Source organism: Python bivittatus, unplaced genomic scaffold (genome assembly GCF_059951505.1).
Source record: "Python bivittatus isolate LINGU-HERP-01145 unplaced genomic scaffold, Pbiv_v1 ctg000980_np1212, whole genome shotgun sequence".
NCBI classification, from domain to species: Eukaryota; Metazoa; Chordata; class Lepidosauria; order Squamata; family Pythonidae; genus Python; species Python bivittatus.
In genome coordinates, this window is record NW_028277125.1 from 66061538 (window position 1) to 66086754 (window position 25217).

General features: G+C 37.6%; 1 protein-coding gene across 2 annotated transcripts in view; it reads left to right on the forward strand.

The window, feature by feature from the left end:
* LRRC27 (leucine rich repeat containing 27) overlaps positions 1 to 20445 on the forward strand; it is a 75165-nt gene extending 54720 nt beyond the window's left edge. Inside the window, exons 9-11 of one of the 2 annotated variants that reach the window (XM_088131942.1) lie at positions 1986 to 2125; positions 16128 to 16254; positions 19249 to 20445. In XM_088131942.1, coding sequence (XP_087988068.1) covers positions 1986 to 2125; positions 16128 to 16254; positions 19249 to 19389 — 408 coding nt within the window. In that variant the 3' untranslated portion in view covers positions 19390 to 20445. The remainder of the gene's footprint in view (positions 1 to 1985; positions 2126 to 16127; positions 16255 to 19248) is intronic. The other variant, XM_088131943.1, reaches the window with a different exon arrangement.
* The last annotated feature ends 4772 nt before the right edge of the window (positions 20446 to 25217 follow it).

Genomic DNA, 25217 nt, shown 5'->3' on the forward strand with positions numbered 1-25217 from the left:
CATTTCATTAAAACTGACTCTCTTAGTATGAGGATTCAGAATAGACATCTTGTCTGGAACAGTTTGCACACAACTTGAGATGGGATCTGTTGAGGAAGTTACAGAAGTTGTGTTCTGAACTAAATAGAAACTCCAAAGGACAGGAACATGAATCCTATGCACTTCCCACATCGGTGATCCATCCAAGGGAACCAATCACCTTTAAATTTATACACAGTTTGGGATGAAACCATAAGACCAGTTATAATAAAAGGTGGTGATTTTATTAACTGGCATTCTTAACAAATACTTGTTTTTGAATTGTTTTGATCTGCAGTAAAATTTCAAGGACAATGAGCCGTGTTGATTCAATGCTCTGAGGAACTTGTTTCCATTCTTGCATGATTTTAATTTATGTGAGAAATGAAGCAGTGATTGGCATATCCCCAAAGAGTATGATTTTTAAACACCATTAATATTGAATCCTCCTTCCAAAATGATGAGCATGTTTTTCACTTCTCTCTCTCTCTCTCTCTTTTATATCCCATCATGATTAAGTGAATCTCAGCAGTTTTCTTCACATTTAACTGTCGTAAAGATTACCCCAAAGTCATTCAGTGATTTTCTGAGCCCACCTTTCTATTGTTAAACCTAGCATGCCCTTCACTTCTGACATTGGCTGGGTTAGAATTATTATCTATGATAGATCCCTATCTTAGCTGAAGTTCTGGCTGGGTCAGTAGTTCAAAATGGAAAAGCCAGTCTTTCAAATGATTTTGAGGACATCTTGTCATTATTGCTCAATGCCACAGTTGCTGGCAGTGCTAATTTCTGCTATTAGATTTGGGGGCTACATTTGTATTATGCTGAAATTAGGGTCTGTTTTTGGCAAAATATGTGAGCATTAAATAGGCCAGATGCTGAAGGCATAGTCACAGACAGAGTGGAAATCAAGCAGCCAAATAAGTTGGTGAAGGATAAGAAACATGGATGTAAACAGAAAATAAACTAACGGTCAAGTATTGACTGACCAAATGAGAATCTAATGGCCCAAGACATGAATGTATAAAAAGAGAGACCAGATGCCCATAGAAAATCAGCATATGCTTTTTGGGAAAAATGGCTTATGCTAGGAAACACATATTGAAAGTTATTTTGTACAGCCAGATGGATGCAGTCTCTTAAATCACATAGACCTACTTTGATTGAACTGTGATAGCAGTTCTGGCTCTAGATATGAGAGAGATGATGCTGCAGCCTAAAGAAATCAGGGCAGTCATTTCTCAGTTTGCTTCCCCAGGCTCTGACTGAGAATGTGTTGATGGAAAACAAATATCAGCTATGTCTCTTTTCTTCTCTTCCAAACATAAGTGGCCTGTCTAGTAGGGAATGGCAATAAGAGTAGTGGTACCTTTTCTAAAGAGTAGAACTGGGTAATTAAATTAAGGAGTCGTGTTGCATTTGTACATCTTTTACAGGGAGAGGAATGTTGATTGCCTTTAACCGCTTGATGTCTTAAAAATATAGTTTGTCTTCAATCCTTCATATGAAGAGAAAAAGTAAGTTGTTATGTATATGATGCATTCAACTTTCTTGTTCAAACTGTGATTAGGGAATAGCTGCTGTAATATTTGAAATCATTACATTTGATTAAATGAGTTGTGAAGGAAGAGGGATTAACATTGGTGAAATTTAAACAAATTTTGTAGCTTCAGTATGTATGTATGTATGTATGTATTTATTTGATTATATTCTACCTCTTCTCCAGAAACTCAAGATGGCATACCTAGCACTTCTTCCTCCAACCCTGGGTGGCGACAATATGAACTCTCATGGCTGTAGCTAGACTTGACTCTGTCTTCCCAGTCCCACTCCAATACTTTAACTACTCCCTGCTAGGAGATTTTTAAGGCATATTGCTGTACTGTGTTAAATCCAGCCAACACAATGAATTACTGTTTTTCTCCAAGTTGTGCTAATGCCATTATATCCTACATTTTCTTTAGGTATCACAAAATGCACCTTATGCTACAGATAATATTAAGTGCAATGATAAGCTAGAAGGTTGGAGAGAACCATCTGACCAGGATGAACACATGGAAACAGTGCAAAATATAACTTCAATGAAAGCAATTGATGCCTTCAGGTAAGAACAAAGAGTTCAACCTCACGTCCCCATAACTATAACAAAAATATGTCCTAGTAATCAACTTTTATGCCATGCCCTCATGACGTTGCCTTCATCTCATTCTTCACCTGGGCAGAGACTGTTTAAAGTTGTTTTTGTCTATTCCAGTTTTAAAGTACTGTTTTCCCTCTTCTCCCAACACAATTTTTGCCATAGACACAATCTAATATACTTCACTGATGATGTAATTTATGATGTAATCAGGGTTGGCATCTGCAAAGCACCTATGTACAACTTTAGGCTGTTGCAGGCACCACCCTTCATGGACTTTTTGGCTTGAGCTTCAGGAAAGACAGGACATCTAGATTCCACAGCAGTATCTATGTAATGCCTGACCTGAGCTAATCATGACATTTGTCAGGTTTTATGTGGGCTCCTTATAAACATGGATTTACCTCTCTTTCAAAACAACAATAACACCTCTGCCCCTGTAACTTGTAAGTTGGGCAATTTGACAAGTAGTTTAATCAGCTGTTCTGTCATACACATAAATTTGTCCATCCTTGCTTTACCTCAAGAGAGCAATTGATTGTTGTTTCTCAAGCCAGTGTCTGGCATGCATTGGGAGTAGAAATGAAACCAGGGGGATTCACAAATCACTTTTCTTGAATTAAAATAGTTAAGGACAACACCAGTTACCAGGCTCATTATCAAGGCAGAATAGGGCTAAACTGAGGTAGTGAATTTATGCAGGCATACTTTTCTGTTGGCTCATTGATTGGAAGAGAGCACTTTAACATGGTTATATGGGTGCACTCAAAGAGATGTGGCTGTTTGGAAATACTCCAGTAATAAGGCCTTGTATCTGGAGCTTTTTTCTTTTCTTTCCATTTCTATATAATGTCCAAAATCGCCTTAAGTTATCTCAACTCCAGCTGAGCAGTATGTTAATTAATTTTCTCTCCCCCCCACAAAAAAAATACCCATCATGCCCTTTATATCTGTTTAGCCATTATCATAGCCAATAGCTGTTTTAGGAAATGGAAGCATTTATTCAGTATTCAGTGGGAAATGTCTACAACATGTTATTTTAAACAAAATGCTTAATTGACACATTGCAAATACTTTCTCACTGGGAAACTGGAATTGCAGTTTTCTAACATTCCAGGCCCTTTCTTTCAGATTTAGCAAAACCAATTAACAACTAGGTGCTTCCTCCTCCTCCTCCTCCTCCTCCTCCTCCTCCTCCTCCTCCTCCATAATTTCATGAGTACATTGCATCTGATCCCACACTCTTAACTCAGAAGTTCTGTACTAATGTATAGATGCCAGTAGCATTTTAAAGAAAAAGTACTTTGAGCCTGAAGAAGGAGATGACGTTCATTATATCAATATATTGCTGTCAGTGTTATTTAATGAATGGCTGCCATAAAAGGGCAATGCAGCTGATTACTAGGTTTTATGAGACAAAAGAGAAACTAGGGATTCAATTAAAGGCGTAACAGTTTCTGGTTGGCAGTTTAAAAAAAAAACAGCTAATTTTTTTTTGATGTTCTTCCCCATCCCAGAAGTGGGATCCTATATAGGCATTTAAAGAAGGAGACAAAATTGCACATGGATAACACTGGCATAGCTGAATCCAATCACTGTAAAATATAATGAATCAAATATCCAAGGTGAATGGATAGTAAGAGTTCTCTCCTTATGAATAGGAAAGAAAAGTTACAATCCAGTTCCATTTCTGCTAAGTATAGTATAGAGGATGATGTTTACTATCTTTCAAATAGGTGTGGGAGAGGGGACCCAAACAAATAGGAAATTCTTTTCTTCTGTGTGCAGAAAGTATTGCAATTCTGTTCCAGCTGTCCTCCAAGGAATGTATCATGATGTACAGTGATTTTTTTTTGTTTCCTCTCACCCTTCAATTTATTCCATAGGGTAAGTTTGCCAGTGAGCAGAGATTTGAACCAAGAGTCCTTTAGTTTAAGGCAAACTAATTTGTTCTACTCTTTCATTAGTACTATGTGGCATGTCAGTCCTGAAAAAATGAAGTTCTGTTCTATAAACACATCTCTCATGACTAACACTGTTTAAAATTTGGTACAGGGACAGAGAAATAGAACAAATGCATCCACCCTTCATGTTTCTACTTGGAAACATATCAATATTCTAGTATTTATTTGTGTGTTTATTAGATCTACAGTACATCCTGCCTTTCTCCCAGGAGCTCAGAGCAAAATACATACAGTGGGGCAAAAAAGTATTTAGTCAGCCACCAATTGTGCAAGTTCTCTCACTTAAAAAGATGAGAGAGGCTTGTAATTTTCATCATAGGTATACCTCAACTATGAGAGACAAAATGGGGGGGAAAATCCAGAAAATCACATTGTCTGATTTTTAAAGAATTTATTTGCAAATCATGGTGGAAAATAAGTATTTGGTCAATATCAAAAGTTCATCTCAATACTTTGTTATATATCCTTTGTTGGCAATGACAGAGGTCAAACATTTTCTGTAAGCCTTCACAAGGTTTTCACACACTGTTGCTGGTGTTTTGGCCCATTCCTCCATACAGATCTCCTCTAGAGCAGTGATGTTTTGGGGCTGTCGCTGGGCAACACGGACTTTCAACTCCCTCCAAAGGTTTTCCATGGCGTTGAGATCTGGAGACTGGCTAGGCCACTCCAGGACCTTGAAATGCTTCTTACGAAGCCACTCCTTCGTTGCCCGGGCGGTGTGTTTGGGATCATTGTCATGCTGAAAGACCCAGCCACGTTTCATTTTCAATGCCGTTGCTGATGGAAGGAGGTGTTCACTCAAAATCTCACGATACATGGCCCCATTCATTCTTTCCTTTACACAGATCAGTTGTCCTGGTCCCTTTGCAGAAAAACAGCCCCAAAGCATGATATTTTCACCCCCGTGCTTCACAGTAGGTATGGTGTCCTTTGGATGCAACTCAGCATTCTCTCTCCTCCAAACACGACGAGTTGAGTTTAGACCAAAATGTTCTACTTTGGTTTCATCTGACCATATGACATTCTCTCAATCCTCTTCTGGATCATCCAAATGCTCTCTAGCAAACTTCAGACGGGCCCGGACATGTACTGGCTTAAGCAGGGGGACACGTCTGGCACTGCAGGATTTGAGTCCCTGGCGGCATAGTGTGTTACTGATGGTAGCCTTTGTTACTTTGGTCCCAGCTCTCTGCAGGTCATTCACTAGATCCCCCCGTGTGGTTCTGGGATTTTTGCTCACCGTTCTTGTGATCATTTTGACCCCACAGGGTGAGATCTTGCATGGAGCCCCAGATCAAGGGAGATTATCAGTGGTCTTGTATGTCTTCCATTTTCTAATTATAGCTCCCACAGTTGATTTCTTCACATCAAGCTGCTTGCCTATTGCAGATTCAGTCTTCCCAGCCTGGTGCAGGTCTACAATTTTGTTTCTGGTGTCCTTCGACAGCTCTTTGGTCTTGGCCATAGTGGAGTTTGGAGTGTGACTATTTGAGGTTGTGGACAGGTTCTTTATACTGATAACAAGGTCAAACAGGTGCCATTACTACAGGTAACGAGTGGAGGACAGAGGAGCCTCTTAAAGAAGTAGTTACAGGTCTGTGAGAGCCAGACATCTTGCTTGTTTGTAGGTGACCAAATACTTATTTTCCACCATGATTTGCAAATAAATTCTTTAAAAATCAGACAATGTGATTTTCTGGATTTTTTTCCCCATTTTGTCTCTCATAGTTGAGGTATACCTATGATGGAAATTACAGGCCTCTCTCATCTTTTTAAGTGGGAGAACTTGCACAATTGGTGGCTGACTAAATACTTTTTTGCCCCACTGTAGCACTCCCTCTTATATACCCAGAATGTCCATCCATTATTTCATGTACTGTGGATGAGTTGCACATCTTTACACTCTATCCTTCATCTCAGCTACAGAAAAATCAGAAGCTTTTCTTTCCTGTTTGATTAATCATAGATTTAATCAACAGGCTGGTTTAAACAAACCAACCCCTTACACAATAGTTCAAAGTCTACCAGTTAAAAACTAATAGTTTAGTTTTTCCAATTCCTACTTGCTTCAGTATTTATTTATTTATTTTATTTATTTATGTGTCACCCATCTCTCCCAGAGGGTGACTTTGGGCAGCTCACAATTAAAATCCAAAACAGTAAAAATATAAATATCCATATTAAATTAGCTACAAATAATTATATATAAAAAGACTATATACAATCCAAGATGATTGGTCGGGGGAGCAGTATTGATTATCCCACCAGCCAATTCCAACAAAGCGAAACCCCATCAGGCCCCCAGGCTATCTGGCATAGCCAAGATTTCTCACTTTTCCAGAAGGCCAGGAGAGTGGGGGCAGACCGCACCTCAGGTGGTAAGCTGTTCCACAGGGTGGGGGCCACAGCAGAAAAGGCCCTCTTCCTAGACCCCGCCAACTGAAGTTCCTTGACTGGTGGGGTCTTCAACATGTCCCATCTGCTGGACCGAGTGGGGCAGGCTGATATAACAGGGGCGAGACAGCTCCTCAGATAACCTGGTCCTGTGCCATGAAGGGCTTTAAAGGTAATAACCAACACCTTGAATTGGACTCAGAAGCAAACCAGCAACCAATGCAGCTCGCAGGCCAGAGGTATTATATGTGCCCTCTGAGGGCATTCAAAACTGCCCCATGTGAGCGCATTGCAGTAATTCAAACAGGAGGTGAGTTTGAACTAATTATTTCATTAATAAGATATCAAAAGCTGTGGTTTACTGAAAATGGAAGCAAAAGCTTCCCAACTCTTTGAAGCTGCACAGGAAGGAAAGCACACAAGCCAAGAACCATTATTTTGATGCTAAAGCTCGGTTTATATTGGCCCATAGATGGAGCAGAGCTTTAAAAAGTATTAGAACTTTGCAGAGAAACTTTAGTATTATAAATTAGAATTGTGATACTGTACCTTATAAGAAGAATGGAAAAACTATGATCTTTCAGATGCTGCTGAACTACAGCTACCTACAACTTCAGTCAGCAATAGTGAAGGTTAATAGAAGTAGTTCAGTAACATCTTCAGAACCATGAGTTTCTATCCCTGCTAAGGACTAATATTTATTGTGAATAAATTTTCATGAACTCACACTACTTTATCAGATGAATGGTGCTGCACACCTGCAAACATACAGACATAGACATGGAAGAAAATGTAATCAGTGGAGCTCACTGTCCATGACATGCAAAAAATATAAGCTTTGTTCATGCCTTAATTTCACATGTCCAATTCAACATGTGAGGAGCAATGAGTATCCTCTCCCTGTTCCTTATCATGGTGGTGACATAAGTGAACAGATGGTCTCCATGCTTAGAGCTTGATTGCAGTGAGAAGTCTAGCTCTAATGCAAATGCTTCCACATGAGATGATAACTTAATAATGGAGGTTCGAGTTCCTTGTAGAAATATGTGTCTGTATATGTATTTTCAGTAACATCTTCAGTGCAACTAAGAAAGGGCGTGGGATTCTCATCTCTTCCAAGTGTTGAAGTGAAATGCAAAGATAATACCTGAGAAGCACTGGTCTCTGTGAAAATTCTGTATAAACCTTAATATACACAAAATAAAGTCTGGCTATCTGTTCTTGATCTTGTGTATGGCCATTGAACTTGCACACAGTTAAGATTTGCTTAGAAATGTTACAAACTGAACTTCTTACAAATTATGGTATTTTGTCACCATTGTTTTTCTATTCTTTTTCTTTTCTTTTATACCATACCTGTTCATGTATGCAGTCTGTAAAAATGTTTAAAGTTTAAATGTGAACTTGCTACACCAACCTAATATACTTTCTCCTTCTTCCTGGATTTTGCTCTATAAGTTATTTTTTGGAAACTTCTTGTTAATAACTGGGTACTTCAGAGGAAAACTATGTTTAATTGCTTTAAAGCTGGTTAAACCTTGAAGACAGGAGACAGATGCTTTGTGCTTAATCAGCTTAAAGAATCTTTTCCTTAGCTGATAGCAAAGTAGTTGATACACACAGTGATCAGAGAGAAAAAGCAATGTGGTAATATTCTGTTGATCTCTAAAACAATGGCACAAGCCTTCTCTTTCTTTGCATACAGATGGAATAGATATTACTTCTGGATTTTCAGAAGTTTCAGTGTTTGAAATATTTTGCATGTTTTTTTTTTCAAGAAACATGTCCAAATAAACAAGCACTACTATAATAAACCAAACTCTGATTTCTGAAGAAGTCTTCAGATATTATGTTTATACACAAATAAATGTTTGTTTGTCATTTGAAGATACATGCCGGAAGGAAGCTTGGAAGTATCACAGGCTCCCTAATGGCAACTAGGATGTGCTGTCTTGAATTGTGTAACAGAAAAGATAATGTAATTCTTAAAAAATAAAATAAAGAGAAAGCCCATGTGGAAGGTGTCATATAGAGGTTAAAATATTATATTAGTATTGGAAACACAAGTTCAGCTTCTTAGTCATGGAAGCTCACTGGGTGACTTCAGACAACCTAGCTCACAAAATTATTGTAGAGGAAAATGAAAGAGGAACTGCTTTTTATATCACTTTGGGCTGTTTGAGGAAAAGCAGGTTGTAAATCTAACAAAACATTCAAATAAAAATTAAATAATGTTAGAATATAATTACTTTAAATATAGGATAGCAAATAGAAGCCCTTGGTGGATCATCCTGCCTTCATTATCATTATGAGTTTTTAAGTCAAAATCAAAAAGCACAGGCCGGTGCTACAAGGATGCCCAGTTATGATCATTTTATGCCTAAGTGCATGCAGTGATATTTGTTTTGTTCTCAGAAAAATCAGAAAGAGCAGGTGGCAAGGACAAGAGAGCCCCAGATGGTAGCAGTGGCCCACTCGCCTAATTATCTCGGTATGTCCTCTAGAGATTATATTAAAAGGAGTTACTCCCACAAGAACTCTGGATATTTGAAAAGCCATCCAAGTCATCCTCCTGGCCAGAAAGGCCATTGGTAGAAAACATGCCCCATTTGAAAGCATTAGCATTTCAAATTATATCAGCAAGTTTCTTTTATTTGCTTTCATGTACAAAAAATTAAGAGACTGGGAAAGAAATAGCAAAAAGAAGAATGAACAAAAAATACGACAGGAAAGAAGAAGAAAGGAAATGAATATATAGGAAACAGTTGATTTCTAAAAATTAAACATAGGATTAAACCATGACCACATGGAATAATATTGGTCAGGATTTCTGTTACATTGATAGAGAGCCAGGTCATAAGCAGAGTGAACAAGCATCATCAGTCCAAAACTATAAGTGAAGGGTAGCACTATTTTTCAATTTTAATACAGTACAATAATCCTCTTTATCCATGGTCAATAAATCCAAAATTCTTCATATATTAATAAATCTTGACTATATTAATTCAACATCACATTGACTGATTTAAACCCCATACTGTATATTGTCTTCCATATTGACAACACATCATGCAGCAAGGCAAATACAAACATTTTCAAAATAGTTTTTAAGGGGGTTTAAATGTTGATAGACACTTAAACCCCCTTAAGGGGAGGTTTGAGATTAAATACCTATCATATTTATCTTTTCCATGCAGCTCTCTTTTTTCTCTTTTCTTCCCACCCCCCCTTTTTTTTTCATTAGTACTCATAAACAACAATAAACAATATAGTGGAGATTTTAGTATTATGTTTGTGAGGGTTCTTTGCTTTCCAAGGAGCAGACACACCACAGCGTAGCAAATGTGTACAAAATGCTTTATTGTAGCACACACCTTCCCCAACAACAGACTACTGCTCTCCACCCATCTAGGACTTGCAAGGTGATGTTGCCATATAAATATGTCTTTAATACTCAGTCCTTTAATACTTAGTTCAAGAAAAAGTCTGTAAAGTGTATAAAGTCTATATAAATCTATAAAGTCTGTAAAGTGGCATACAACCTTCCCCTCCTTCCAAACATTCTTACTGTACTTCGGATGAGGAGCCGCTTGAGTGTGGTTCTTCTTCTAGTTGCTACTGAGCTCCCACCAAAGCTCCAAGCTCCAGGCAGGACTCACCCAGATATGCTGCTCACCATAACTTGTGGTCCTGGCAGTTGAATGATAGTCCTCTTGCCTCCTTGTAATAGCTGTCAATCTCCAGATGTCGCCTCTGCTTCCCTGTCTCTATGCTGTTTGGTTATCACCTTTCCTCCTACACACACCTCCCTGCTGTGTCTTACCATTTGCTTTTGTAAGCTAAGAGCCTGGGTGAGGTAAGGCTGCCTATGGACATTGGCTCGTCCTTGAAAATGCCAGAGTGTGGCTCAATTGTCATAGGCAGCTGGAACGCTGGCTTGGATGCTTGTGAGTAAAGTTGTGAGTTAATGAATGAATGTATGAGAGAAATGGGGTGAGAAGCATTTCTGCCTGGCTGCAGCTAGTTTTCCCAAGCACAGACACCAACCCCAACTTCACTTCCTCACAAAGTTATACAAACTTTTTTTCATATTAAAAAATAATGCAATGCACTTTGCAACTTTTATCAATGTCATACTAAGTGTCAACTGTACAATTTAAGTAACTTTATGTTACACATATTTTAGAAATCATATTTAACATTGATAAAGATTTTCTATTTTGAAAGGATTAATTTAATTATCACAACACTAACAGTTTCTATTGAATAGACACCACTGTATTTAGCTATTATTTGTATTCTACAATGTATTATTTGTATTCTATAATAAAACAATTAATTTGAAAAAAACGTATGGGAATTAAACTAAATGGGACAATAATGAAACAAGTCCATATCATATATAAATCATTAAGAGTTGGTTGAAGCTGGTGATATATAAAACAAATACATGTGTAAGTTTTCTTCCATCTTTTTATGTTATCAGTGTAATTAAGTGGACAGTTGATCCTTTCTAAGCACTCTCTGTCCAATTTTCATGAAAAAAAATATTTTGTTGAATTAATCTCATCTTAATACAATAAATATATTGAATGTTTTTTTAGAACCTTAATCACTGATAATTAATATGGGGCATTCCTACAAAATGTAGGCAAATAACCTATATAGTAATAGTCTTTGTCTATAAAAAATCCTGTAGATTTTAAATCATTCAAAAGAATTTTCAATGGTAATAACAATAATGGAATTTTAGATACAGCTGATACATCCACATGAATGAGAATAAGGCTCAAAACTACTTTTTCCCAACATACTTCAAATATGTCTTGTAGCCTTTAATTCTGAAAATACAACTGAATTTTGACCAAGAAAAGGAACCAATATTCAGTGGAGTCATGTAATAGCTTTCTGATTGTGCCCATAATAGTTTTTAAATTTGATCATTTGAATTCCCTAAAGAAATAGAAATCAAGACAAAGTGATAAAGCTAGAAAACTGAAAGATAATACCCCCATCTTCATATGAAATCAAAGGAATAAAATTTAGGGTTCTCCTTCCCACAAAACTTCCTAGACAATTTATCCATTGGCTTAAAATAAAATAAAGATATTAAAGATATTAATATAAGAATCCATCTAAGTGCATGTTTCAATCTTGAAGTAATATGCATTTTCATTCATTTTCACCCATTTAACTTTCCCCATTAGATAATTGGGGTTTTCAACCATATATTTATGTTAATATTAATCTGAGATAACAATTTGACATATTCACATTTACAAATAAAATTTTATTGGAATAATTATTTCAAATTATTTATAATATTTAAAGTATCAAGAAAAACCTCAATTTTTACACATTTCCATTGATATATTAGAGCCCTTATGATTTCTATGAGACATTACAGTTAAATGAGTAACTTTACAGTTTACCAAATTGTTGTACTATATCAATACATTTGCATATAGAACTTTCATAATCATCAATATGATATTATTATCAGCTTATAATACTTTGTGTTCAGCTGCTTTTATATCCAGAACATCCTCTGATTGCTGATAAGACAGGTGAGTTATTCTAATATCAAATTAAATATGAGAGGCACTAAACAGCATCCTTGATGAATTCCATGAAGCATTTGCGAGGTGAAGAATTAATTCCATTTGTAATAACCCTGGGCAAAGGATTAGAATACCACATTGTAATCTATCTGATTAAAACAAAACAGAATGAAATTCATATTAGCCAAAAGTTGCTGCAAAAATTGGAACTACTTTTGTTCCATATCCAACAAAACCACTGCTGCAGATTCCTGTTGTTCTGGATATTTATCTAAAATATGAATTAATAGTCCAATATTAGAGGCACCTTGCCCTTTTATAAAACCAGATGCACAGAATGGATAAAGCTATTACTTTCCATGTGCCAGGGTAGTTGTCAAAATTTTGGCATCAGTGTTTAATAAGGAAATCAGGGGATAACTTGCACAATCAGAGGAATACTTACTGGGCTTTGAAATCATAGTTATATAAATCTCATGAAAAGAAGTTGGAAAAACTTTATTCAAAAAGTGTCATTATAAATCTCCCACAATGTAAGAGCAAATAATATGTGGGCATGGGGCCAGGTTACCTGAGGGACCGCCTCTCCCTGATTACATCTGCCTGTCCCATCAGGTCTGGAAGAAAGGGCATGCTGCGGGTCCTCCCTGCCAGGGAATTGCATTTGGCAGGTCCCAAGAGGCGGGCCTTCTCTGCATGGCCCCTGCCTTATGAAATCATCTTCCCCCGGAAGTGAGATTGGCCTCATCCCACTTAACATTCCACAAGTCCCTCAAGACCTGGCTATGTGATCAGGCCTGGGTCCCAGGGGACCGGGGAGATTTTGCAATGGGTCCCTTACTACAATTAACATCATTCTCTCCTGTTTTGTGTGTTTTTTATAGTTTTCATAGTTTTAATTATTGTTTTATATGTATTTATGGGTTTTTTAATTGAGCGTTGTATGCTACCCAGAGTAACTTTTTTGTGAGATGGGCAGCTATGTAAATATGATAAATAAATAAGTCTGATATCGCTTGATAGAATAGCCATTGGAGTTAAAAGATTTTCTAATTTTCATAGATTTCAGAGAAAGAAAGGTAAATTAAACTGAATAAAATAAACTGAAGAAGGAAAGGTAAATAAACAACTTGGTCATGAGTAATCTTTGAAAGATCTACATTATTTAAAAAATGCTTTCTTCCTTAGTACCCATTGGCTCAGTGTTATAAAGCAAAATATAAAAATTTAAAGATGCTCATTTGCCTTGAGCATCCATAACAGTGAAAATAATACTACTTTGTGGTCATAGCTTAGCAAGTTAAAGCACTGCTGAACTATATGTGATCTGTATTCTTCCCCCTAGAACCATGATTTTTGCAGTACTCAATCAACAGTACTCAGTTAATTATCTGAGGGAACCAGGAACTTCATGTAGGTCTGGTTTCATCCCCCAAAGCCAAGTTCTTGATTGCATTCTTCTATCCCATTGCATACGCCTATTGTATTCTGTTTTGAAATCCATAACTGCTCTCAAAGCCAGCCCTATTATTAAGCTAAATGAAGCAATCACCTCGGGCTGCTGATTTGAAGGCTGTTAAGAAGAAGCTCCAAACTGAGCATTATGTAATGTTATTGTAATAGCATTTTTGCCAGGGTGGGGCCAAGATGTTCATCAGATGTTCAACTGCTTCTAATGCTAAGCAGTTTGGCCAGCTGTGGGTATTATATACCTCCTCAAGGCTAGGAGCATGACTTGCTGTTTGTCAAATGTTTAGGACCAAACCTGAATAGAGATGTTCTCATCTATATAAATGTATAGTGTTTTACTGTCCATGTTAGTAGGCTGATTTCTATTCTGTTGTGAAAGAGGAGTGTACTTTTTTTTTCAAAGATCAGTTAAAAATCAAGATCCATTTTCATTTGCATCTTTCCCTGTTGAGCCATGGTAAAGGATACCAGGATGAAAAAAAGTTAGTTGGGAAGGGGGAAAGGAGAAGAAAACTATGAGGGAGCAGAAGGGAGCTTCCTGGAATGTTTAGCGGATGGGTTAACTTTATTAACATGTTTCCTCCATGAAAACTATTGCTTTTCCATATACAACTTTCATAAAGATGCTTTGCTACAAAGAAGTGGTGTATGTGGTCTCCTTAAGAAACAAAAATTTGTTGCATGGGAATACTTAAATAAGGAGTAATTGCTTATTGGTATCCAAGGTCTTGACAGGTTTTCTGTTGTAACCCTGGCCTTACTTGTAATTCTGTATTGCCTGATGTGATGCAAAATTAATACCTGTGTTATAATCCATTTTCTCTGGGCTCCAAAACAAACCAAACCCTCTTTGATTTCAAGCCATCTTGCTAATATGCTTGCCCAGATAAAACAACTGCCCTGCAAAGCAGATACAGCTTCATTTTCTTATGAAGTACCTATTATGGCTTTTGAACTGGGTTCCAGACGTGGCAGTTTCACCCCAACTATGAGCTCAAAGCTATGGAACTTTGCCACTTCTTATTAATGTTTATCTTTGAGTCCATTGGCTCTGCCAGGGCAAAACTGGGGTGCCTGAAACCCTTTAAAGCTGCTGAATGACGTGCTTCAGCAGCCCAAGGCAGCATGACCAATGTGAGAGATCCTGGGAGTTGCACTTCAGTCACGTATGAAAGGCTTAAGGTTTCATATTTCTGATGTAGAATACTGAGGGGAAGTTATTCTGTCTCCAGGTAAATGCAACTATCTTCATATCCATGGCCTTAGGTAATTTCTGTTCCTGGTGTTCCCTTTTCTGGTGTTATTTTCCTCAGAGTTAGAGGTGTGTCCCATCTTTTGCATTCTTCATTCCAAATTGTTTTGGGATAAGCAAATTTTATTGACTCGGGGATTCCTTTCAGTTGTCTTGATCTCCAGAATCTGGCTATTTGACTGTTTCTAGATAACATAACGCACAAGAATGTCTAGACCGCCATAGTTGCAGCTCCATTTTCAATTCATAATCAAAAGCCATTGATCTGATATTAACTTGAGCTCCTGTGAGTTTCCAAGTACCTACAGTGAAACTGAGATTTATATTCTCTCGATTTTAGAACGTGATAATGATACCTCCTTTAGTTCAATTTTTGTCTTTCTCCTGAAATTTCATGGACTCTCCATTTTGCCTTATACATGGTCCACTCTATACAATTAGCCCTTGAATTACTTTGTACAATAGTTTCCCAAACTCTGCTTTCCTACTACCCTCACTACAATCCTTTATTGGCAAATGCTAAATCACCTTGATCTTTCACTATTGTATCATTATTATAAAGAATATTGTGCTTGTCCAAGTGTTAGGGCAATAAGCAAGCATTCTTCCTCTCCATAAGATACTTTTCTGTTTTACAAAATGCAGTTCTGTCGTGTATGACCCATAGCAGTGGTGGGTCTATCATATCTGGGCTGCAAAGATCCAAACCACTAGATGACAGTAAAAATTACTTTTCTGTGTCTCTTTGTTACCATATAGTGGTCATAATGATTTTCAGCCCAGATTTGGTAGTACCTATGTTAAAGATTTCCAGGTTAGTCCAAGTACAAATACATTCAGTAACGCTAGCAAAAGGACTTGGTCTGCTTACCTCCAGCTGAAATCAAGACTTTCAAAGCAATACAATATAAGTTTACTTGGAAGTAAGCTCTATTGGCCCATAGGTTTGACTGTCAAGTAAGTATGGCTAAGATTGCAGACTTAAACATGCCAAACATTACAATTCTTGGTGTTTACTAAATCCTAACTGAATTTATTGAAAGTTATTTCTAAGCAAGATTGCATCCTAACTTTTTGTAGACTAGGATAAGCGTATTAAAAAGTTCCACAGTTTTATTCAATTCTATAGTTTTAGAAGCTTAAATATATATCCCAAACATGCAGACACTCAGAAGCTTCAAGCCTTTTAAAATATTAGTCTTTTTACATTATCATAATGGCTTTTTAATTGCCGTTACAGTATTTATTAGAAATGTAATTCCTAAGTAGATCTATACATGAAAACAAGACAAATTGAAAAAAATAGTTAATTCTGTTTCTTTCAGAGCTGCAAAATACAAGGAAGTAGAGAATCGCATTAAACAACAGACACAAATAATGAAAGAAAGAAGAAAAAAGTTAACAGGGCTACCCAAAGAAAATATGGAAAAAGCAAATCAAGACTTTGAAACTGTAGGTTGCATTTATTCCCTTTGAAATATAGGATTAGTTCATACATACCATTCCTAATTACTCAGATCATGATTTGGAACACTGAGATAGAATGTGATTTGTGTTCATGTCACCCTCATCCCCTTGGAATTTTCCAATCCCATCTCTTACTTCTTGATAAGGAGCAAACCATATCATAAACTATTTTGTGAGAACTTTGGTTTGCATATAAATCAAGATTCCAAGGCAGTCACTAACACAAATATATGCAATCAGTTCGGGGATAGGATGATAAAAGCTTCCATAGGTTAAATGACATGAATGAAAAAGGTAAACCAATATCAGAAAACAAAGTGAAGAAATATCAGAGAAAACTAGTTGAAATGAGATTCAGAATTCTGGTTATATTGCTTTGTGATGAATGAAATAAAGAACATTTCAAGCAGAGATCATTTCAAATACCAATGGAAATTATGTATACCTATTTTAGATTAGATTAGATTAGATTATGAAACCTATGTATACTATGTCTACCCTAAAGGAATCATTTTTAGAACTGACAATATACTAGTACCAGAAATACAGAGAAACAGAACTGGACTAAAAATAGTGCAGGATATTATTCTGATGTGGTCATGACAGACAGATTTTTTAAATCCAAGACTTGGGAAATGGTCTTGTGATTTGCTATTGATGGGTGGAAAAAGAAACATAAATAAATAGGTTCCTGCTCACTGCTTAATTGGTTGGTTTAAAATAAATGTTTTTCAGTATTAAAAAACTATATGGTAGGTGGTTAAGAATGGTAGTTTCATTTAAATATGGTTATGTTTTATAACAGAATGATGGTCACTGATTTAGATCATTGGTCCACTAAGCCTAGTTGACTTGTCAACTGACTAGTTAGACCCTGACTAGTCAACTGACCAGCATCAGGCTACATTTTTTTCAGCCCTATCAAGAAATGCCAGAGATAAAACCAGTTCTGCCACTGAGTTATGGCCCTGCAAATGCTGCCAAGAGTTTAGCAGATCCTAAAAATGTATGTCACATTAAGTTTTTAATCATATGCACTTTAACATGAAAATAAATCCTGTTAAACCCAGTAAGATGTACATTCAAGTAAAAATGAACAGAGTTGAACTACAATAGAAGTATGAGAATTATTATTGTTGTAGTTGTTGCAAAAGCTGTTGGATTAAGCCAAGTTGCTTGTGAATATTTGACAACAACTGAGTTTAACATTTCCATGGCTATACTAGTACTGTATCCAAGGAAGTTCATGGTCCAATAAATCTAATTATCTTTGAGATATTGCTGGAATCCAAGCTATTCTTGTTGCAAGAGACTAACTGCACAATTCAAGATATTAAAAAGTTCAATGGGACTTATTCCTAGGAAATTTGGCATTGGATTATAGCATAACAAAGTAACTTCCCCATTTTTGACTGTGGTACCCATATTCTGGAATGTCTTGTTCTCATAAATATAAATATCCTGTCTTTGCTACAATTTAAGTATATGGTTCATTTCATTTGCCATAGAAGTTGGGAACCCATGGTGAGACAACCAAAGTAATAATTGCCATTACTACATGCAGCGCCGTCCTGCGCAGTAGTACTAAAATGCAGTTATCCAGGATGGACATCTGCACAAAAGTACTCAGAGAAGTCCTGATGGTACTTTGGGCATCTCTTCTGCCTTGGCAATGAAACAGAATAGGGGTTCTAGTCACACTGAGAATTCAGAGGAGAAAAGAGGTGGGCTGTGAATGTCTCCTTTAGTTCCAGTTATTGGCAGCAGAAGATTCATTGGTCTTCTCCAATCCTACAAGTGGGACCGACGAATTGGCACCAAAGAAACCAGTCTCCATTGCTTCTCTTCCCCCCTCCCCCACTCTCTCCCGCTTCTCCTGCAATCCATAATTTCATTTTTCTCCAATGAAATAGGAGAAAAGACCTTGTCCCCCCCCCTTTTCTCCCCTCTGCCTGTCATTGATGACTGTCAAACAGGAAGAAAGCAGAAAGTGAAACAGGTCTTCTCACTGTTTCCTGCAGGACTGGAGGCTCCACAGCCATGTTTCCTGGCTGCCATATGCAGCCAGAGGAAGTGTTTCTTTCACACACTTGCAGGAATTGAGACAGCAGAGCCTCTTCTTGCAGCTTAAAACATTTACTCCTGAAATCTGGGATGGGGGCAGGAATGTGAGAAGAGTGTTCAAATGTATCTCCAGCACTGCAGATACGTTTAAAATACACCTCCACTACAGCTTTGGCATTGCAGTGCTAAAGACAACTGGGAGGAACCCATGTACTGCAGGAAAGCCCCCATGGTGCACCACCCCACAGGTTTAGGGCCAAAGTTATGTCCAAAGGTGTGCTGGTGCCAGTTGTTCAGTCCAACTGAAAAGGAAATCAGTGGCTAGGGACCTGGAGGATGGGGGCGGGGACATCTGACCACTCCTCATGGCTTGTGCCAACAGAGGAGTGGAAATATACTACAATTAAAGGTGAAGGAGAAACAACAGGTGGAGGCTGCCTTTGTGGTGGGTCAGGATGGGTTGGGCACATCATTGCATGTTCGTGTTCTCAAGAAACAGTTAGTGGTTATCTTCATGTTGGGACAAGCAGGAAATACAGGGAGCTCTTGAGAGTTTCCTTCTTGCATTTTATTATTTCCTACCCTAGAGATGCACTACATTCTATTCCGTGAGCTCTAAATATATTATTATTATTATTATTATTATTATTATTATTATTATTATTATTATTATATCAGCAACAATACTGAATTTACAGAATTCATAATTGAAGCTTTCTTGGCCAAAGGCAATTCAGGATCCATTATTTTATTCTGACATGAGGGTGGCAGAGAGCCAGGTTTATCTATCCAGGTTTGCAACTGCATAGTTTTGTTTGAGGCACAACTGAAAATAATATGGTCATGTTACATTAATTTGATAATTAGGTGTTGTGTGTGGGTTGTTTATTCATTTCTTAATCTTTGCCACCACAGGCTCAGCATTTTGAGGAGGAGCTTGCTGAATTGAAAAAGGACCTTCACAAGGAGTATCGTTTCACTGCTTTTACAGGAGAGCTGCTTCCTACTGCAGATAATCTACTACCCACAAATATATTTTCTAAAATGACATTTTAAGTACATAAAAGGGAGTTTCTCATGCAGGAGCCTCTCAGTACTTGTTTTTCAGGGAAATCTGTTTTTAAACAGACTTCATAAAACTGCATATTCCTCCTTTATTGTTTGTTTTTATTTCATAATGTTAGAATTTAATATATGTCCTAAGGCTTTGGAGCACCTTATAGCTGGAAAGTGGGTCTGAGGATAGCGTGGTTTTATTTTGTTTTTCTATCTTCTCAGAATTCTGTCACACGCCTTTTGTGAAGGTATGTTGCATCATTTAATCCACATTAATGAATCTTAACAGAAATAGAAAAGTTTTTATGTAATTAGATATTGTGTTAATTCTGGTATAATAACCTGAGGAACCAAATAATTGGGTCACAGCGTCAACAGCCTTTCTTGATGAAAGTTTTTGAGAATGGAAGATAATCAACTTGGCATCCCATCTCTCTGAAACCAATGGATCCCCACCCAAAAAAATTGATTTAGAAACTGATATTTGGATCATTAGCATCCTTAGTTGAGAGATCTGTTTCCCATGTTATGAAGATGTTTGGCTTCAAAGTTTCCTACCATATATCAGATTTTATTTTTGTGCCGTCAAAAGTGGTAAAAAATTGTCTCTGAACTTGGATGCTCAAGGATTTTGTTATTATGGAAAAGTCAAGGCTGATAGAAAGCTACACATTGAACTTGAACTATGGCTATAAAACAAATCTCACTTAAGCAATTATTCATCAAATGCATTTTATCACATTTAGATTAAGCAAATAACTTTAGCAGAGAGCCATTGCCAGTGTCTCCATAGGTGATGTTTGAAATCATTTAAGAAATGCAGATATTTTACAATAAATATCAAGGAATCAGTAACAAAGCGGTCAAGAGACAAGTCTGATATTTATTTGTTTAATTGATTTATGTAGCTGCCCATTCATCGCCTAACTCAGCCTACTTAGATTTAAACAAATTGTTCAATACAGGATGTGGCTGTACCAGCTGTATTTCTCTTGATACAATAAACAGCTGATGTTCCTTCTCTGTTTCTGAGTCCTGTCTCTGATTAGTGCTTGGCTTGGGGCAAAACAACATTTTCAGATGAAGCACACTTTCTAGCAAGCTTGTATTATGGTGGTACTAATACTAGCCATCTGTGGTTGTATTCTACCCACATAATGAAAGGGAGAGATACTGCTGACCTTGCAGCAGGGGAGAATTTGTTTTTAATGTTTAGAACAGCTGGAGGCCACAGGAACAGGAATTACTCTTTATTCATAACTCCAGAAAAATATATGATTAGCACTGAATAGCAGTCTTCAAAATGGAGCTAATATGGCTTGTTCAGTTTCATTGGTTTATTGCAAAGCCTTCCTGGAAGAATCTTCCTGGGCTGTCCTTCTTCCATACCCCATATGTGAGAGTTTGTACCCAAATGGTGCTATATTTCCCACAATACACCTCATACCTCAACACAACAAACACAAATGAGATGTTACTCATTTCATCCATCATCTGTTGTTTTGCTCTTCTCTCCTGAGCAGTGTCGCTGTCAGGGTAGGACTCTGAAGCAGAAATTTTGTAGAATGAATCTTCTATTCAAAATGTACTTTCAAAATGCAGCAGGGCTGGCTTAGTTCAATTTGGAGTAACTTACATAATAAGTGTAATTGATACAGGATATGTGTCATAAAACTGTTACTCACTGTATAAAATTACTTAATTACTCAACTGATGATAAAAAGTTTCCTTGGTCATTTAAAATGTGAGGAGGGAGGAGTGCAGTAGAACAGGTGATAATGTTAAGTAGATGGACCTGTGTCATTTCTGTGGATTGTGTTGCATTTTTTTGGCCTAGATTTTAGGGACATCTTTCTTCTTTGCTTTAAAAATGCTACCATTAATTTTGGCAATCGTGGTTATGGGGGGGGAGGGCTACCAAAAATGGATATGGTAGCTACATGTGGTCTGGGACCCCAGGTTGATCATCCCATCTCCACACCTCACCAGATGGTAAGGTACCAGATTCTTCAATAGAACCATAGAGCACAAGTTGATTGGTGACTCTATCCAGACTCAGCATCAGGACACAGCTCGGTTGAGCAATGTCAAAATCCTTACCATACATGTCCAGCCTCCAGCTTCTAAAGGAAATGCTATACAAAACACCAACAGTCACCGCTATCTTAGCTAGCTTAGAATTCTCTGGTACATACGGGTCAGAGCAATTCTGGGATAGCAGAAAGGATGACTGCAGCAGCTCCTTCATTTTGAGCTTTTTTTATGAGTGCCAGACTGAGCTTTTCCCCTGGTGCATTTAATGGCAGGCAGTTTGCACATGATAACACAGAGGCTATTAGAGGAATAATTCTACCTTAACTTTGCTATGGAAATCTTAGAGTTCTTATACATTATTTATTATATTTATATGCCACTACTATTCCAAAGGACTCTTGGCAGTTCACACTATATACAATAATAATTAAAACATCCACAGTTAGTTTAAAATTATACACATATACAACATAACAAAAGCCCAAATGTGGCACAATATGTGTAATGGGCTGTGAGAATAACCTTGAGAGACAGAGGAAGAGCTACAGTCTAGACAATGGTCTGGTAAGAGAAATCTGAGTCCAAAACTAGAATGGGAGTGGAGAAAGTGTCTCAGAATTGACCCTCCCTAGTTCTCTGGAATGTAAAGGCAGGGAACAGGGAAGAGCTTTCAGACTTGCAAGATTCTGTTACTGTAACCTTACAATAAAAGTGATATTAATATTCTTGCTTTTGGTTTCCTTCTCTGGACTATCTTGAAGGGCTGACAATATGTCAACAGCCATCAATTTATAAAACCCCACCCAAGACAACTTTGTGCCCCAGATGCCCTCCAGAAAAACTCCATTTTTAGCTGTTTCCAGAAAGCAGTTAAAGAACTAGGCTAATTTCCACTGGAAGGCAATTTCAAAGAGCTGGCATTACTACCCAAAAGCAGCATCTCTGAGCCTCACCTCCACCCCCCACAACCTATCAAAAGTGGGGAACTACCACGAGTTTTCCCAGCAAGATTGAATTGGTCAGACTGATTCTAGTGGGAGAATGTCATGAAGATAACTTGATGCCAAGCCTTTGTATTTCTGTCCCAGTTTCTGGTATTCCTAACAAAGCCACCTCAAATCTGGTTGAGTTTAATTCCCAAGCCATACTGACTGGAGAATTAGGGGACTTGAAATCCCCTAATAGGAAGGGCACTAGGTTGGTGAAGGTTGCCTTAAGATTTAGGAACAAATGTAAAGATTTAAGCCTATGCTTTGTCATCAACATCTGAACCATTTCTCAATTATTTTGTCTTCTACCCAACCCTCAGCTAATTCAGGTTGACCAGATACTACAGAACTGGAAAATGATAACAAAGGAAAATCTGAGCAGTCTGAGGGATTTATAAGAAACAAGGCTTAAATACCCCCTGGGAGACCTTCTTAAGAGCACCAATTAGAAGTAAAGCTGGAATAGACCAATGCATCTGGGAAAGAGCGGTGAAATTGTACCTGATGTATCTTTAAGGATGGTGCAAATGGAAAATATACACCATTGCTTCCTTTCCTCCTTCTCCACATTTTTTTCTGGTGGAATGGGGAATTTTCCCAAACAATTGGGCTAGGTCATGGGCAGAATTGTTTCAAAATGGGTAAAAATTCTTTAGGGAATGTCAATCTGGTGCTCTTCAGATATATTGCATTACAATTCACAAATTTCTTGGTCAAGAGGCTTAAGCTTAAGGTGAATTGCAGTCCAATACATCTGAAAGACATATGATTGCTACATTTCAGCAGAGGTGCCTCTGCAATAATTTTTCCTTCCATTGCAACTCTGCCCCCATGACAGACATTTCCATATGGCCCATTCAACTGAATCTGCAATGATTTGTTTTAAATGATATTTTGGTGGCCAAGGTCAACTATTATGTCATCTTTCTTTCTCTTTTAGGTCTTTTGACACATGGAACCACCAAATTTTGTGGTCTCACTTTATTCAATTTGGATGCCACCCAACTCCAATCAACTCTGGGTGGCTCACAACAATAAATAACATAAAAACAGCAGAATACAAAAAATTAACCAAAACAAGAACAAAAATAACTACAAAATAATCCACCTCAGTATTAGTACCACAGCACTTCCCTGATTTCAATCTTATCTCTTGGGTTTACTTTTTCTGTTGATTGGAATTGCACTATCCTTGTTCTTCTTTGTTACCTGTTGGGGTTCCTGAGGATTTCATTCACCCACCCCCTTTTATTCTTTATTCTCTCCCCCTTGGTTCTTTAATTTCAACTTTTCCATTACAGTGTCACATTTATGCCAACGCCAGGATATATACTTTGTCCCCGTTCAGATGACATATGTGGAGCTCTTTGTCAGATTTCCTTGCAGGGATCTCAGTTTCAATGTTATCATACCACCTAAAGTTCAACATGGACCAGACAGCAATTGTTTTTTTATCCTGTTTCCCCTGCCTCTTCATTGTCTATTTCTTCCTTTTATTTCCAAGGCTATCAGCTGTTTGTATCTTAAGTGGTTACCTGAGGGTTCTGGTAATCACTTAAGATAAACTCACTATGAATCCATTCATTGCATGGTAGGACTATTGCAATTTCCAGTTTAGGAATGCATGCAGCATCTCCCAGTTCTGAGATTGAAAACCAGTTAATTCATGACCTGATTATTTTACAGCTGAACAATTTTAGCAGTTTGTTCACTAGGCTTCCTCAAAGGCTTCTCATTCAAATCCAAAACAATGTTACAAGGGTTGTTCTGAACTTCCCAGTTTTTCTCAAAGTCCCCTTTAGATGCAGTTTCTCCCACTGGCTTCCGATCCAGTCACATTATCAATTTAGACTCCTTGTTTTGGTATTCCATTCTCTTGGAACAAACATTCCAACATATCTTCATGCTTTGTTAATACCTTATGTTAACCTGATGTGGTCTGGTTATCAATTCCACTCACTAGAATGGCAGCATCTCATCTTTTGGCTTATCTAGCTAGTGCCAGTTTTGTTGAAACAATTTTCTTTGACCCTTCTGTGGAGTCGTTGGTGCTCTCTGAGCTTGGTTGTTTGCTTGCAGATGTTTCATTATTCAACTAGGTAACATCATCAGTGCGAGTGAGTGTGGGATTTGCTCCCTATTTATATACAGTAGCTTGCCCTACCAGTGTTGATGGGAGTATGGTTTTCTCCTTGGTAGTTCCTTCATTAGGGTATTGTTTTCTGCTTGATTGTTTGCCTGGTGTTAATCCCTGCTTATCTGGGTGTTGGCTGCTAGAGTGGATGTGTTCTGGTCTTTTTGTTTCCTTCTCAGCTCTTTTCAATGATGCATAAATGTGGTTCCTCTCTATGCATCTATTGATGGCTGATTTGTCTGAACACCAAGCTTCCAGGTTTTCCCTAGTGTTTTTGGATTTAGCTTGGTCTAAGATGTTCACAGTTTCCCAGCTGAAACAGTTTCCCAATTGAAAACCACACGCCCACCAAAACTGGCAGGGCAAGCTACTGTACAGGTGAAACACGAAAAATTAGAATATCGTGCAAATGTTCATTTATGTCAGTAAGGCAACTCAAAAGGTGAAACCAATATATGAGATAGACGCATTACATGCAAAGCGAGATATGTCAAGCCTTACTTTGGTATAATTGTGATGATTATGGCGTACAGCTTATGAAAACCCCAAATTCACAATCTCAGAAAATTAGAATAGTGTGAAAAGGTTCAATATTCTAGGCTCAAAGTGTCCCACTCTAATCAGCTAATGAATCCATAACACCTGCAAAGGGTTCCTGAGCCTTTAAATGG